Here is a 15,675-nt window from a genome sequence, read left to right as displayed (position 1 = left end):
TCTGCCTCTCTCCCTCGCCTTCAGGGCCATTCTGAGGAACAAGAACTATGCAGAGGCATCTCCTCTATGTTGGTTTCACCCCCGGACAGTCTCTGAGAGTGAAGGGAAGGGGCAGGATACATGATAAGTTTCAGACCCATGCAGCACTTACAGCTCCACCCTCCCAGCTCTACAACTGCTTGAGATAGTCATTAATAAGCCTATTTTCATTTCTAATCCTTTTTTAAAGTGATCTAAAATTTGAATTATCTAAGCAGTGGCAGACCTAGTGATCTGACACCCAGGGTAGACAGCTCCCACTGCCCCATGCCTTGATAGTGGGTAGCCATGAGTAGGCCTGAACTCCACATCAAGAACTTTCTGGCTAGTGTTACTGGCTATTTGAAGGGTAGACAAAGGGTAGACATGGCCTCCGCCTTGAGATACCCCAGATGATTTCGGGTGTAACTGATATTCAAAGCAACAGGTACACAATGTGGGCGTCCCCTGCAGTGCTATTTCCACACTTCTGTTAATTAATACGATATCCAGTACAGCAGATTACAGATTGAGTATCCCTTACTCAGACTGCTTGGGACAGGAGGGTGTCTAGATTTCTGATTTATCTGATTTCAGAATAATTGTATAAATAAAATGAGAAATGCTTCTTCTCGCTCTTTTCACTGTTAGCCATACAGGTGCCTGTTGGCCTCTTGGACATTTTTTAACAACACATAGCAGAGAATAGACCTTATAGCCTGTACATGGGAATGAGCACTTGAGAGCACTACAGAAAACACAAACACAGGTGCTCCTTGCATTCACACTTCCTCTATTTACAATTCATAAGTTTATTCTGCAGTTCTGTGCTGCCTGCTGCGCTCCACGCACTGCTGCTTTCTGCACATTTTCTGCATTTTTTTTAAAGCCTTGAATAAAAATGTCTAGATTTCATAATAATAATAATTATTATGATTAACTTTATTTATATCCCGCCTTTTCTCCCCGCAGGGACCCGAGGCGGCTTTAATAAATTTAATAAAATCACTTTAATAAATTTTAAAGGATAAGGATTAATCCACCTGTACTGTGAAAATGAGTGAAAGAAAATGGTGTAGATAGGTGGTTCCCAAACTGTGGGTTGGGACCCACTGCTGGTTTGTGACCTGATTTTTGGTGGATAGCATAAAACTGATGGAAAGATCAGATAACTAATTGACTCAAACCCTGAAGTTATTCAAAAATCAGGTAACTGCTAAGTGTCCTGCAAGGAGCTGAGCTCCTGCAGTTTGCAAGCATGTGTAAATATAGGAGATAAATGTTTAGGGTCTTTTTCTGGTTATTATTACCTGTAAATAAAACATTTCTTTCTAGATCTCCCTTTAAAAAAAAGTCTGGTAAACCTACGGGGGTCCCAATAGAGCAGCCATTTTCAACCTTTTTCAGCTAACGGCACACTGACAAGGCACTAAAGTTGTCAGGACACACTACTAGTTTTTAATTACATTATTATGTGACAATTAATTTAATTAATATAACTAAGGGCACAATCCTAACCAGGTCTACTCAGAAGTCCTATTTTGTTCAATGGGGCTTACTCTCAGGAAAGTGTGGTTAGGATTGCAGCCTTAGATCATTACATGACAATGAAAGAAAGTTTGGAGAGGGAGTTGTATGTGGTTTCTGGAAAGGTTTTGAAGCAGGTCTGTTCAAACTGCTATCAATTTATATGCTCTGATATGCCAGGAGGTGTTGGCAAAGAGAGATGAGACTGAGCATACTGGAGGGACAGTGAGGAAATGTGGCTGAAACAAGTGCAGGATTCACTGGGGTGGGGCAGAGAGGGGGGGAGAGAGAGAATGAATGGGAAGCAACTGGTTTTGAACTTTGGGAGGTGGGGAAGAGGGAAGGGCAGTCAGAGGGGTTAACTGCAATTATGATGGGGGATGTGTGCAGGAGGGGAGGAGGTGGGTAGAGGGGAAGAAAAGCATCACTTGCCTGCTCATTTATTCAAGAAAGAGTGCGACCAACCAAGCCTCTGTACATCTACACAAAACTAAGCCCCATTATAGTCAATGGGGCTTACTTCTAAGTAAGTGTGGATAGGATTGTGGCCCAGCACCCTTCCTGCCAAAGCCTTGCCAGGGGAGGCAACACAAGGAGGGTCACTTTGGGGCATTGCAGGCAAGGAAAAGGGTCTCCCCAGGATCCTTGCCAGCCAGTTGCTTCTGGTTCCTACTTGCTTCCATGGTCAGACTCGCTCACTCCCTCCTCACTCCCTCCACGTTCCCGCCCACCTGGCTGGCTGCCCAATCAGCGCAGGGGCAGGCACCAGAAACAGCAGGAGCATCCAAGCCCCTTCACGGCTGCCCCTTTTTCTCCGAGCAGTCGCTTCTCCCGTGCAAGCAGCTGCTGCTACTGCCGCCTCCGCCGTCGCCTGACTCCTTGGCGACATGGAACACCTGAGGCAGCCTCACGGCACACTAGTGTGCCATGGCACAGCAGCTGAAAACCTCTGCAATAGAGTGTCATTTTTAAAAAGTGGGTCCCAGTGCTAAAAAGTTTGGAAATCACTAGTGTAGATGAATCATGAGTTAGTTTGATATTTCCCTCTGACCATGTAGGATTTCTTCAAGTCTGGGTCAAAATATGTTACTGCACTAATTACATTCTATTACATTTGTCTCCATACTTTGTTTCCACAGCAAACCATTCTGGTAACCTTTTCTTTTTATGGTCATCTTAAGACAGGCAGCTATTTGTTCAGTAGTACCTTGATGAAGCACAATTTACCCAAGTCTAAATTGAGGGGGCGGGGAATGTAACTCTCCTCCCAGAAGTCAGTGAGAATACTGTTACTGGCTTAAATAGGAGCATGATGGCATCCTCAAAATCCTACAAATCCTCAATATCCTGAAGAGTTAGTCAAGCGACTGCCCTTCACTGGAAAAAGTGGCCCTACATTTTGAATTGTTTGTATTCTACTATTTCCATTGCTATGTTAGTTTTAAATATTCAAACACAGCAATACTCTAATTTGTACTTTTATACCTTTCTTCTCATACTTCATACTTCTCTCAAGCTCTCCATTCATTCTCTTTATCCCTGGTCATCACCACTATCCACCCTGGTGAAAAGGTACACAGCCTTTCTCTTTTCCCCCTATCCCCCCGTATTCAGTCCATCACCAAATCAAGTTGCTTGTCCACTCCACAGGATAACAAGCATGTCATGCAACAGGAGCCACAAATATGCCACTGCACTGCACTGCACTGCCAGACAGGGGCCACATCCTCCGAAGACCATTCAAGGCACACCAATGTGCTGTGACATAATGGTTGATAATTGCTGTAATAATCACAATGAAACAGTACCCTCAACATCTTCTGCTTGTCTGGAAGTATGATTGCCCACTGTATCAAAGGCTGCTGAAAGAAACCAACAGGGTTTCATTTTCATTCTCCAGACAAAAATAGTCAACTAGGACTATTAAAGCAGTTTCTATTCCAAAATTCAGTCTGAATCCAGACTGACACAAATATAGATCCTCCAAGATGCAATCCCCCCTAAGGATGGAAGCCTAGGTCACCTTTGGGCCAGCACAAGTCCCTTACACAGGCCTGGGAGTGTCGCAAACATGCTGTAAGGCACATCTGCACCTCCTTGAGAGTCAAGGAGGCCGGAGCAAGGGTGCACACCCCTCCCCACACCAGAGCAAGGGAGGAGGTTGGTGCCAAGAATTGATTCTGCTGCGCCGGCAGTTAGGTCAGATCCTAACTCCCCTCCCTGGCGACCTGGCCTAGTGCCAGCCTGCTCGGTTCTGCACCACCTCTTTAGGTGGCACAGATCTGAGTAGCCCCATTCAGGCCACTGCCACATTACCCAGAAGCCCCAATTCCCCTTACCCTGGAAACAGGAAGCCTCAACCCCATGCTGGATACGGGGCAGGACAACTGGCCTGCCTGTCCCAGCACGGGTTAGGATTAGGCTGTAAGTTTGCTCTGCCTCTGCCTGCTCAATCATCTGACCACAAATGACCAATCTGAAACGGGCTTATAGTTATGAAGAATGGTTAGATCTAATGATGATCTTTTTTAAGGAGATGCTGAATAATGGCCTATATCAGTCTCTGGGACATAACCCCATAAATATACATTAATAATCTTTTGCAGTAGTAAATTCAGCTTCTCAAAGCTTGCCTTCATGAGCCAAGAAAGACAAAGATGGACAAGCAGGAGTTTAGGTACATTCTTCATTATACAGAACCTTCACTGTCTTGTCATTGTGCTTGGAACTTTAATTTATTCAATCTAACAAGACAAGAAGTATATTTGGGCAGTTCCACAATTTCCAGCAATAGTGAAACCCAACTCAGATCAGATACTAAAGATTTTAACTGCAAAATACTGAACAAAAGATTCACAGTGGAATATTGAGAAGCTGTCCACCCCCTTGAACAGATCAGGGTTGGATTTGCTGGACAGTGATGATTAGATGCAATGATACTCAAGAAAAACAATTTTATGCTGCCATGATTGCTATGGTAGCAGCCTTCAACTAGTGACTCTAAACTCTGATTAACTGGATTGTGCCACTAGCATTCAAGTTGTCTGCTTTGTAGTTAGATTTTTGTATATACCTTCATGAAACCATGAGACAAACTGGTGACAGTGCATATGAGCAATCATGTCAATGGCTTGGGAAAGCTAATATATACAAGTCAGAGACAGCGTGCTAGTCGCATCAATAAAACATTCTGGAAACCCACCACATGACAAATTCTCCACACAATCATGTTAGTCCTCATTATGACAGTTGAAGAAATGACCACATTTTTCTAGCCACAAAAATTCTGGTACAAATGTTGGAAAAAAACCTGCAGCAATGTACAACTTTAAGAAGCAAAGCCTTGATCTTCAACAAGGAGAGTAAAGGTTAAAGATCCTTTGGTCTTGGTCCTTTGGTAGGTAACTATTTAGGAAATAAAAATCAAGCACACCAAGGCCAAGTATGTGCTTACCATGAACATGTAGTTTTTTTACCTTTCTGCATGTGGCAGCCATGATTTTCACTAATATACTGTATGTTACTAAATTCAGAACCAGTCTTGCAAATGCCAGTACCTATACACAAAAGTAAGCATGGACTGAGTTTTCACACACTCTCATAGTTACTGAAAAGCCAGGGCTGGTACATGAAAAGCCAAACCACGTGGATGTATGTGCGAAGCTTTGGCATTCATATGACAAACTCTGTGTGTGGCAATCTGGCTTAATGTGGACTGACTAAAAAGCACAGAAACCGTATGTAGAAGGATTTTGTAAATTGACCTAGAGTGAGAAAAGAAGCAGACCGAAAACAAAACAAAAACCAACACAGCAGCTGATTTCATTCATGACACATAACATGCCTATGCACTTGACTACTTTAAAACACAATCTGTATGCAATACTTTCATGTAGAAACTGAATGTTTATCTTAAGACATCAGGGCCTTGAGGTTGTTGCAGGGAAGCAGATGAAACAGCAGGAATATCAACCTTATTAAAATTTGTGGCCAGTGAAGCATTACATTTTCACCTGATTACTCACTAAAAATATATCTTAATTGGAAATGGAAATCCTTCCTTTTGGGCTACCGCTGATATAATTTAAGCTACAAACAGTTGTGTAAGACACACAGTGATGAAATAGTACAGCCAAGATAAACACCATATTGTCTGAGAAAAGCATATACACCATTAAGAGCACTGCAAAATTTTTAAAATGTGCTCCACAGTTCTGTATAGTAATGTTATATAATAACATCAGTAATAATTTTGCTTATCTACTTTTGCCGACTAAGACACAACAATATTTAAATTCATTTGGCTCCATTTACTACAGTAGGTCTCATTCAAACAAGATATGCGAGCATAAGTGTTTTTCAGATCGTGAAGGACCTTCCATTTCATGAACAGAAAGTAAATTAGAACTTGAAGATTTCAGCGTCAATCTAACGTACACTTACTTGACTGGAAAGTCCCACTGAAATCAACGAGATTGCATAAGCGTTAACACATTTACAACTGACTCTTAGATTTAGTGGTGGAGACACTGATTATGGACAATGCTCTTAAATTAAAAAAAAATATTATACAAGACTAGAAAAACTAATAATAACACTATTATTGCATTTTACAAACTCCCTTTCACTCAGGAAATCTCTTTTTGCAAACACAGTTAGGTAGGCCCATAGAGACTGCAATCCTATCCATACTTACCTGAGAATAAGATCCACTGACTATAATGAGTCTTACTTCTGAGCAGATAGGCATAGGATTGGACTCTAAGGCAGTAACTGACACTTCCATAAAACAAATTGAGAGATTATCAATGAAATGAGATTATCATTTCATTATTTCCATGACAGGGAAAATGTGCAACGAAACAAGCAATAAAAGATTCAAAACTAAAGGCAAAAAAGCTTACATTGTTCATATGCACTTAGACTAAGAAGTCAGATATGAAGGAAAGTTGATCACTATTTTTCAGTTACTTTTCACAAGTACAGTGTATTTGGGGGCTAAAATCATCTGTTTTGTGTGGGAAATATCTTGATTTCAACTTTATTTCTGAAAGTAATTTGATATAGCTATGTTAGGTGCACATTTTGAATGAGACTCTTTGCTTTTAAATATGGCATAAGTGTGATCTTGCATTCATCTTGAAAACATACATTGTAAACTGTTTTGATTTAACAAAGCAGTGGCAACACATATTTCTTTTTTTTACTAACCACATGTTTCTGGCAAACAGGCAGGTGTACATCTATGGGAGCCATCTGTTATTATAAAGTGGAATTAACAAGTTCAAAGTCAGGTTTCTGCCTGTACAACATTTATTAAATTTGTAGCTCTTCCCTTTAAGGAACATGAAGCAGTATTTTAACTTCATAATGATCCAGTGATAGTAGGCAATAGAGACTGGCCCAAGAGTCACCCCAGTGAACTTTATGGTCTTGAGCAGCGAGTTGAACAGTATTCCAATGCCCAAGCCTACTATGCAATGTAGGAAGATATTTAAGGTTACTCTTTAACTAATTTTTGGACTGGCAGAAAGGCAATGAAACATGAAAATGAATTTGTTCCCAAGGGCAATGGGACATGTGTAATATTACAATTATACCCAAAGTGGTATTAGCAAGAGGGGAAAGCAGAAAAACTAGGTATACTGCAATCAACAGGTAAGGGGACTTTAGTAGTTTGTCCCTGCTGTATTTTGGGTCCCAACTGCATCCCCACACCCAGCACTATTTTTAAAGAAAAACAACCCTCACTGGCTTTCAACTGGAGGTTTTCTTTCATTTAAAAATAGGGTGCATGCATGAGTTCACTAAAGATCAAAACAACGGCAGGGACAAACTATTAAAGCCTTCTTTCCACCTGCACAGTTTTGCTACTTCTCCTCACCTGTTATTTAAAGTTAAAGCTAAGACCCCTCCCCCAATTGGGTCTAACTGCATTATTAAGTACACCTGTAATGAGGTCCTTATCTGCTGTCCTGCACAAGACAGAAAGATACTCAAGGAGGAGACTGGTCATGACAGAAACACAACTACCTAATAAGGCAGGGGTGTCAAACATAAGGCCCGGGGGCCGGATGCAGCCCCCAGAAGCTTTTTATCCGGCCCTCAGGCTCTCAGTTGCTGAGGTGTTACCGCTGAAACGGCAGCCCACATGAAAATTCTGTCATTTGCAGTTAATGAATTTCTATATGAGAACAAAATCTGGCTTCTGGCCATTAGCTGCTTAATGATGTCACTTCCTGCTTAATGACATCACTTCCGGCCCTCAGCAAGAGACCTGAATGCTAACTTCGGTCCTCTGTAAGAAATTAGTTTGACACTCCTGTAATAAGGTGTGTAGATACAGGGTGACCAGAGTCTGATCACCCTGTGTAGATAGTAACATGTAATGAAGATAAACGCTTTGGTGAAAGCATCTGTTGCGTCAGAGAATCATGGGCAGTGGTCTAAAGGGGGTTAAAAGCCCATCCAGTCAATGACCTGTGACAAGTCAAAACCTTACATGCTTAAACATTCCTAATACTAGCCCATATTTATTGCCAGTGATCATTCTGATATAAAAACATGCATGGGACTGGGCTTCATAAGTTGACAGGCCAATCCTATTGGACCTCATTCCCAGCAGAATGCATGCTCCACTGGCAACAACTGCCCAAAAACAGCCATAAAGCATACTCCAGCAAAGTGCCGAGCAGCGTGATACCAGAGCAATAGCGGGAAGGCACAAGCCTTCCCATAAGAATCAATCGAGTCCCAGCTGCCTGCCCAGGAAGGTAAGGTGGTTAGGGAGGTGGGGAGAGGGAGGAATGGGCCTGAGAGCATATTGCAAGATTAATACAGAAGTGATCACCTGCCTAGTGCTATATAAATGATAGTAACTTGGACACTATTCAGGCATGCCCCGTATCCACCCACCCGTATCCCCGATACAGAACCCCCCACGGTTAAGTGAAACTGTGGATACAGGTGAACGCCGAGGCCATGGACACCTGTTCATGGCTTCTGCTGGGCTCAGACTGAGCCCAACAGTGGAAAAAAGTCACTTCTGGTTTCTCTGTGAAACTGGAAGTGACATTTTTAATACATTCAGCCAGTATTTCTCAAACTGTGGGTTGGGACCCACTAGGTGGGTTGCAAGCCAATTCCAAGTGGGTCCCCATTCATTTCAATATATGAGACTAGATACTACTATGGTATGTGACTGCATTTGGGGAAATGTTACTGATCCGTACTTTTAATAGGCTACTGTGTATATCAGGGGTGTCAAACGTAAGGCCTGAGCGCCGAATGCGGCCCGCAAAAGCTTTTTATCTGGCCCTCAGGCTCTCAGTTTCTGAGAAGTGCAAAAGTCTTACTGCTGAAAGGGCAGTCCACATGAAAATTGGGCTATCCCTTATCTTAAATATGATCAAGATTTGCATGTTTTCTCTTCTGTCATTTGCAGCTAAGAGAAAAAAAGTGTTTATTTTTTGTTATTACCTGTTTATTGACATCACTTCCTGTCTAATGACATCACTTTTGACCCTCAGCAGATATAATGAATGCTATTCTGCCCTCTGTATGAAACGAGTTTGACATCCCTGGGGTATATGCTTTTAACAATGATAGTCAATGGGGCTTACTTCTGGGTAAGTTTGGATAGGATTGCAGCCTTGGATTGTCAAACATTTTCCTGCTTGATGATATCACTTCTGGCCATGATATCACTTCCAGATTAATGACATCACTTCCGGTGAGTCCCAGCAGACTGTCGTTCTAAAAAGTGGGTTCTGGTGCTAAAAAGTTTGAGAAGCACTGCCTTAACGATTAAAAATGTCACTTCCAGTTTTATAGAGAAACTGGAAGTGACTTTTTTCACTGTCTGGCTCGGTCTGAGCCCAGCAGAAGCTGTGGATGGATGTCAGCAGCCTCTGGTGGGCTCAGAGAATCCTCCGGAGGAGAAGGAAGCAGAGCTCCCCTTGCCTCCAGAAGGGACACACATGGGGGCGTGCTTGGCGGGGCACGTGATAAGTGAATCCGTGGATACAGGATTTGTGGATACGGAGGTCCCTCTGTAATCTACACCCAGACAATAACAATCAACGGTTGGTTCAGCACAGACAAAAGCACATAATTAACTTATCTGAAATTCATTACCACAACATGTAGTAGTGGCTACAAGCTTACACTACTTTGACCAAGGATTAAGCAAATTCATGGAGATCATGATATCATCATATCAATCAGTTCTTACTAGCCATTATAACTAAATAAAACCCCCATGGTCAGAGAGAGTATACCTCTGAGTAGCAGATACTGGATACATTCAACAAGAAATAGCCATCAACATTCTGTCTTGCTTGTAAGAGTCTGAGAGTCATAAAGTAAAATGCTGGCTAGATAGATGGTCTAAGCCAGTGGTTCCCAAACTTACCAGATTCACTGTGCCTCCACAACCTCTTCTTCCCAGTCCACCACCATCTTGGATCACATGAAATCTTGCAAGATCCAAGATGGTGGCACCCAAATCTCACACAATCCAAGATGGCAGCGCCCAGGTAAGAGGGGCCCACCAGGGACATCCCATAGTGCGCCTGTGAGTGCACTACGATGCACACTTTGGGAATCTCTGGTCTAATCCATCAAAAGCATTCTAATATTAAGCAATTGTTAAGTAGGTTATTCCAGTGAATTTGTTTAGTTGGTCTGCAGTCCATTCTATCCTAAAGCTACATAACATGGAAATGTAAAATCCTTCCAAATATTAAAACTAGATTTTCATTTCACTTTTTCCCTGCCCAGCATCTCCTTTTTATTTAAGGAAAGTAAACGTCTCATACTACTTCTAAAAAGGGAAGAGAAATTATCACAGCGGTTAAGCTTCAATCCCTTCCGTACCTTCATTATAGGATGAGCAGTTCTTCCTCCCTGACCACCACAGAAAGGTTACATTTAAATATCAAATAACCCCATCTAATATTTCATCTCTGGTAGCTGCTTTATCATTAACACTAAAGAAGGGAAAATCTTTACATATTGGGGGAGCACTGAATCATTTTGTATCAATACAAAGGTTGAGAGCCTAATCACGGATAAAATTTTTGAAACATTTAGAACAAACTTTGCTGAGGGAGAACTAGCATCATTCCTATAAAGCTAAGTCTTAACACGTGAATTTTTTAGAATTCTTTGAAAAAGGCAACAGGCTTGTGGATGTGGGCATACCTGCTGATATTATACAGCTAGACTTTCAGAAGGTGTTTAACACAGTCCCTCATCAAAGGTTCCTGAGAAAATTCAACAGTCAGGGAACAAAAGGGCAGGTCCTCTTATGGATTAAGAACTGAATGAAGACCAGAAAAAGACAGTGGGAGCCAGTGGGCAATTTTCACAACGTAAAGAGGTAAAAAGTGGTGTGCACCAAGGATCAGTCTTGGGACCAGTGCTTTTCAACTTGTTCATAAATGAACCGCAGTTCGGGATAAGAAGTGAGCTGGTCAAGTTTCCAGATGACACTAAACATTTTCAGTGGTGAAGTCTAAAAGGGATTGTGAAGAGCTCCAAAACTCAGCCCTTGATCGGCATGGAGAAGGGGGGCGTCTCAGTCAGTCCAACCCTAAGGGGATGCCCCACTAGTGGAACTAGCATTCTGCCAGCGCTAGCTGCCAAAAGGCAGCCGTAAAGCACGCGCTGGCAGCATGAGCTGTTGGAGTGCCAGCATGGAGGCTGGAGCCTTCCCATATGCACTTCGTCCCAGACCTGGTCACCCACCAGAGCAGGTAAGCTAGTGTGCGAGGTGGGAGGAGTGGGGAGGGGGGAATGGGAATGGGGAGAAGGCAAGGAATGGGGTGGGAGGGGTGGATCCAGTGGTGATGGCATGCACCAGATGGTATCTTCTGTTTCTGTAGCCTCCCAACCCTCTTTCTGTCCTCAGACTTGCACCAGCTAAGATTTAAATATCCTTTCGCTTCAGAAGGCTCCCACTCCACCCCCACTGGACACAGTGCACACTTTTTTAGTGTGACTGCGGGGGGGGGGGAAGGATAGGATTGGGTCATAAACTGGAGAATGGGCAGCAATGATGTGCTCCAGTGTAGTAAATGTAAAGTGATGCACACCGAGACAAGAAATCAAAATTTCACATACACAATGATGGGTTCTGAGCTCTCTGTGACAAATCAGAAAAGAGATCTTGGAGTAGGGGCAGACAGGTCTTGGTCCAGTGTGCAGGTGGCCAATTCCACCTTGGAAGAAGGCCAATTCCATGCTCAGGATCATATGAAAAAGGGATTGAGAATAAAATGGCAAATATTATTATGCCATTGTACAAATTGTACAGTGTTTCTCAAACTGTGGGTCAGGATCCACTTGGTGGATCACAACTCGATTCCTGGTGTGTCCTGCAGAGCCTCCAATGAAAACAAGGGCAATAGAAAGATCAGATAAATAATTGCTTCAAGCCCTGAGGCTATTCAAAAATCAGATAGCTGCTAACTGCCATGCAAAGTAACAGGCTTCTGCAGTTTGCAAGCTTGTGCAAATATAGGGAGATAAATCTTTTTTCTGGTGTTTTTGTTTTTTTTAGTCTGTCAATGATAGATTGAGGGCAGGTGAAGGGTGGGTCATATAACTAAGTCTCTCAAGCCTTGCTATTCATTAAGGCTGCCTTATTACAAGAAATGGATCAAGATTTTTGCAAGCAAACAAGCAAATTCTTTCCAGATCACCTTTTTTCAAAGTCTCGTAGGTAGATCCCAAAGGAGCAGTCATTTTCATCCACTGTGCCATGGCACACTGGTGTGCCATGAGTGATTCAAAGGTGTGCCACAGGAATTTGGGGGAAGGCCACTTAGTAGTAGGGCCAATGGGAGATGTGAGAACCCACTGGCAGCGTGGTGTACCTTGCCTATTGTCAAAAACCTGAAGGTATTGCCTTGACAATTTTGGCACCTTTCCCATGTGCCATGACATGAAAAAGATTGAAAAACGCTGCAATAGTGTGTCATTTTAAAAAGTGGATCCCAGTGCTAAAAAGTTTGAGAACCACTGCAATAGTAAATCCATTATCTGGAATATTGTATCCAGTTCTGGTTGCCACAACCCAAAAAGGATAGTACAGCATTTCTCAATGTTTGTCCCCTACTGTACCACTTTGCCTAGTCCACCTATTGGAATTACCACCACAAATAACTGGTGATGATGTCATCGTCAGTTACTTCCAGGTTGGAAGACAAGATGCAATGCAATGAACACCAGTAAGAGGCCTTCAGGGTGGACGGGAAGTCTTTTTCGAGCACAGGAAAAGTGCATGCTGGAGCTCTGCCTGCCAAGTTGAGCTTCCTACTGCTACATGTTGCATTGCTGGTGTTGCTGCCAGGCAACAGGAATGTGTACGTCCCGTGTGTACCACAGGACACCAACTCAATTACCACCAGTGGTACAAGTATCACTGGATGAAAAACACTGTGGAACTGGAAAATGTGCAGAAGAGACCAACCAAAATGATTAGCAAACCAGAACACCTCCCTTACAAGGAAAGGTTACAACGTTTGGGGCTCTTCAGTTTAGAAAGAAGGCACTTGATGGAGGAACATGACTGAGACATAAAATTATTAATAAGATGAATACAGGAAAGTTCTTTTCCCTCTTACACAACACCAGAACCAGGGTTCATGCACTAAAATTGAATGGCCAGAGACTGAGAATAGACAAAAGAAAATATTTATTTATCTAGTGTGTAATTAATCTGTGGAACCTCTTGCCAGAGGATGTTGTTATTGCACCTAGATGCCTTTAAAAGGGGATTGGGCAGATTTATGGAGGGAATATCCACCGCAGGTTATAAACCATGATGATTATATGCAACCTCTGGGTTTTTGATGTAGTGTTATTCTTAATGCAAGATGCCAGGTAGTGGCAACAAGATCTAAGTATCCTGTTGTCTTGAGTGCTCCTGGAGGCATCTAGTGGGCCACTGTGAGATTATAGAAAGCTGGTTTAGATGGGCCCTTGGCCTGATCCAACAAGAGTTTTCTTATGTTCTCCATAGGATCTAGGTTAGCAGTGCTCAAGGTTTGTTCTCTGCCATATCGGTCTACCTACTCAAAGTACCACTGGAAGTAACTGGTGATGACATCATTTCCAGTTACTTCTGGGTTGGGAGACCAGATGCAATGTGACAAACATCAGTGAGAGGCTCAGGGTGGATGGTTTTTTTGAGTGACGAAAAGCATGCTTTGGAGCTCTGCCTGCTGAGCCAAGCCTCCTCCTGTTATTTGTTGTGTCATGCAGGGCCTCCAAGAGGAAATTTATCAGGGGGTACAAAGTTTCTTTTGGGCCCCTTTGAAAGGGGGAGGGGTGAAAGAGCAGGGGAGGGAGGGTGGAGACAGCTGGAAAAGTCTTTGGAGCCACATCTGGAGCCCATGTGGTGTCCACATCTAGATACAGTAATATGGAAAACCAAACACACTCCTAAGTCTCTCTAAAATCTTTTAAATATAGAAAATTGTGAAGAAAATTAGCATAATCATGTTTAGGCTCACACTAGAATGGAAAGTGTCCTGTGCATACCAAAACTTGCTTCTGCAGCAGCTGTAGCCCCGCAGCTGTGCCCCTGAGCTCCTATACACTCCTTAGTGGTAAGCAGAACCACAAGCCAAAAAGCTACTGGCCAGTTTCCTCCCAGATCTGACACTTAGCCTAGCATATATGGCTTGCTAGTAGCTGCAGCCACACACTGGTGGTAGTGTTCCCAGCATCTTGTGCTGATAACTCTGCGTAGGTAGGACAATGTAAGAGCCCAGGAAATTTCTGGGCCCCCTCCTTTGGCTCATGGGTCCCCTTTTTGACCCTGGGCCCGGGTAAAAAATAACTCCCTTTACCCCCTCTCCTCAGCCCTGGTGTCATGTCGCTGGGCAGCAGGTGTCCAGGAGTCCTGTGAGTACCACCAGACACTACCTCAGGTATCACTGGTGGTCCCCATACCACTGGCTGAGAAACACTGATCCAGGTACTACTGAGAGAGAACCATCTAAACACAGTGACAGAGCCTCCTTGTGCCTCCACCTCAAACCTGTTCCTGACAGGAACAGGAGCCTCGATCAATGAGGAGGGAGGAAGCAGGCACCAAGAACAAGCACAGAACAGCTGCACTTCACTCCCAGAGCCAACTGTCTTGGCAGAGCACACCAAAGCCAGCCGGAGACAAGACGCAGCACATCGGGAGCGGCTCCTTTAAGGCGCAGAGCTCCACCGTGGGACTGGCAGAGCCCCATCCTAGGCATGTCTACTCGGAAGTAAGTCCCATTAGAGTCAATGAGGCTTACTCCCGGGTGAGCATGGCGAGGACTGCAGCGCGAGCGCGTCGGCCTGGTGCACTGCTCTTGTGCACTTCAGCAGCCCCGAAAGGCGTCCAGCCCCGAGAGGGGCGGGGGTCCCTCGCAGAGCCTGTGACAGGCGGAAGCCGGCGCGCGGCAGCTGGCGTGCGGCGGCAGGGAGAGAGCAGGTGCCTGGGCGCGGGCTCGGGCGCGGCGCAGACGGGGGTCGTTACCTGCCGCCGGTGGGCGTGGCGGGTTCCGAAGGGCTGCAGTGGGACGAGAGGGAGGGCGAGGCGGGCGCGCTGCCCGCATAGCTGCTGGCGGTGTCCGCCTCCGCCGGCCGCTCCTTGCGCTTCTTCCTCAGGCGCCAGTGCCCGAACGCGGAGCGCTTCTTGCGCTCTCCTCCCGCGGCGGCGGCCAAGTGGCTGCTGCTGCTGCTGCTGGTGCTGAGGCGATGCTGCCGCCTGAGCTGCAGGGAGGGCGACGGGCAGGGGGACGGCGTCGGCTCCCTGCCGGCGTCCGGCTCGGAGTCCTCGGACTCGCTCTTGTGGAAGAGCTTCCCCAGCCGCCGCAACCCCCCCTTCTCCATGCTGACCGAGGGCTGCGCTCCGGCGTCGCGTGCGGACCAACCGTCTTCGGCCTGGGAATGAAGAGCCGTTGAGCCCGTGCGTGAGCCCGCGCGCCCTCCCGTCGTGCCAGGGCGGGGCGCGCCACAGCGCCTCCCAGGGGTTGGCAGCGGGACGCCAGCGCCCGGTGTCCGCTCACCTGCGAGCCCCGCCCTGCCGCCTCCCCCGCGTGGCTCCTGGCCAGGGGCCAGGTGGGGTGTGAAGAAGGA

General features: G+C 44.9%; 1 protein-coding gene across 1 annotated transcript in view; it reads right to left on the bottom strand.

The window, feature by feature from the left end:
• Positions 1–15,429, bottom strand: part of CRYBG1 (crystallin beta-gamma domain containing 1) — a 144,681-nt gene extending 129,252 nt beyond the window's left edge. Inside the window, exon 1 of the mRNA XM_066610329.1 lies at positions 15,074–15,429. Within this exon, the coding sequence (XP_066466426.1) occupies positions 15,074–15,429 (356 nt within the window). The remainder of the gene's footprint in view (positions 1–15,073) is intronic.
• Positions 15,430–15,675: the final 246 nt, after the last annotated feature.

Source organism: Tiliqua scincoides, chromosome 1 (genome assembly GCF_035046505.1).
Source record: "Tiliqua scincoides isolate rTilSci1 chromosome 1, rTilSci1.hap2, whole genome shotgun sequence".
Taxonomy (NCBI): domain Eukaryota; kingdom Metazoa; phylum Chordata; class Lepidosauria; order Squamata; family Scincidae; genus Tiliqua; species Tiliqua scincoides.
The sequence above is the reverse complement of the archived record's forward strand: the minus strand, read 5'-3'. Positions and strand labels throughout refer to the sequence as shown.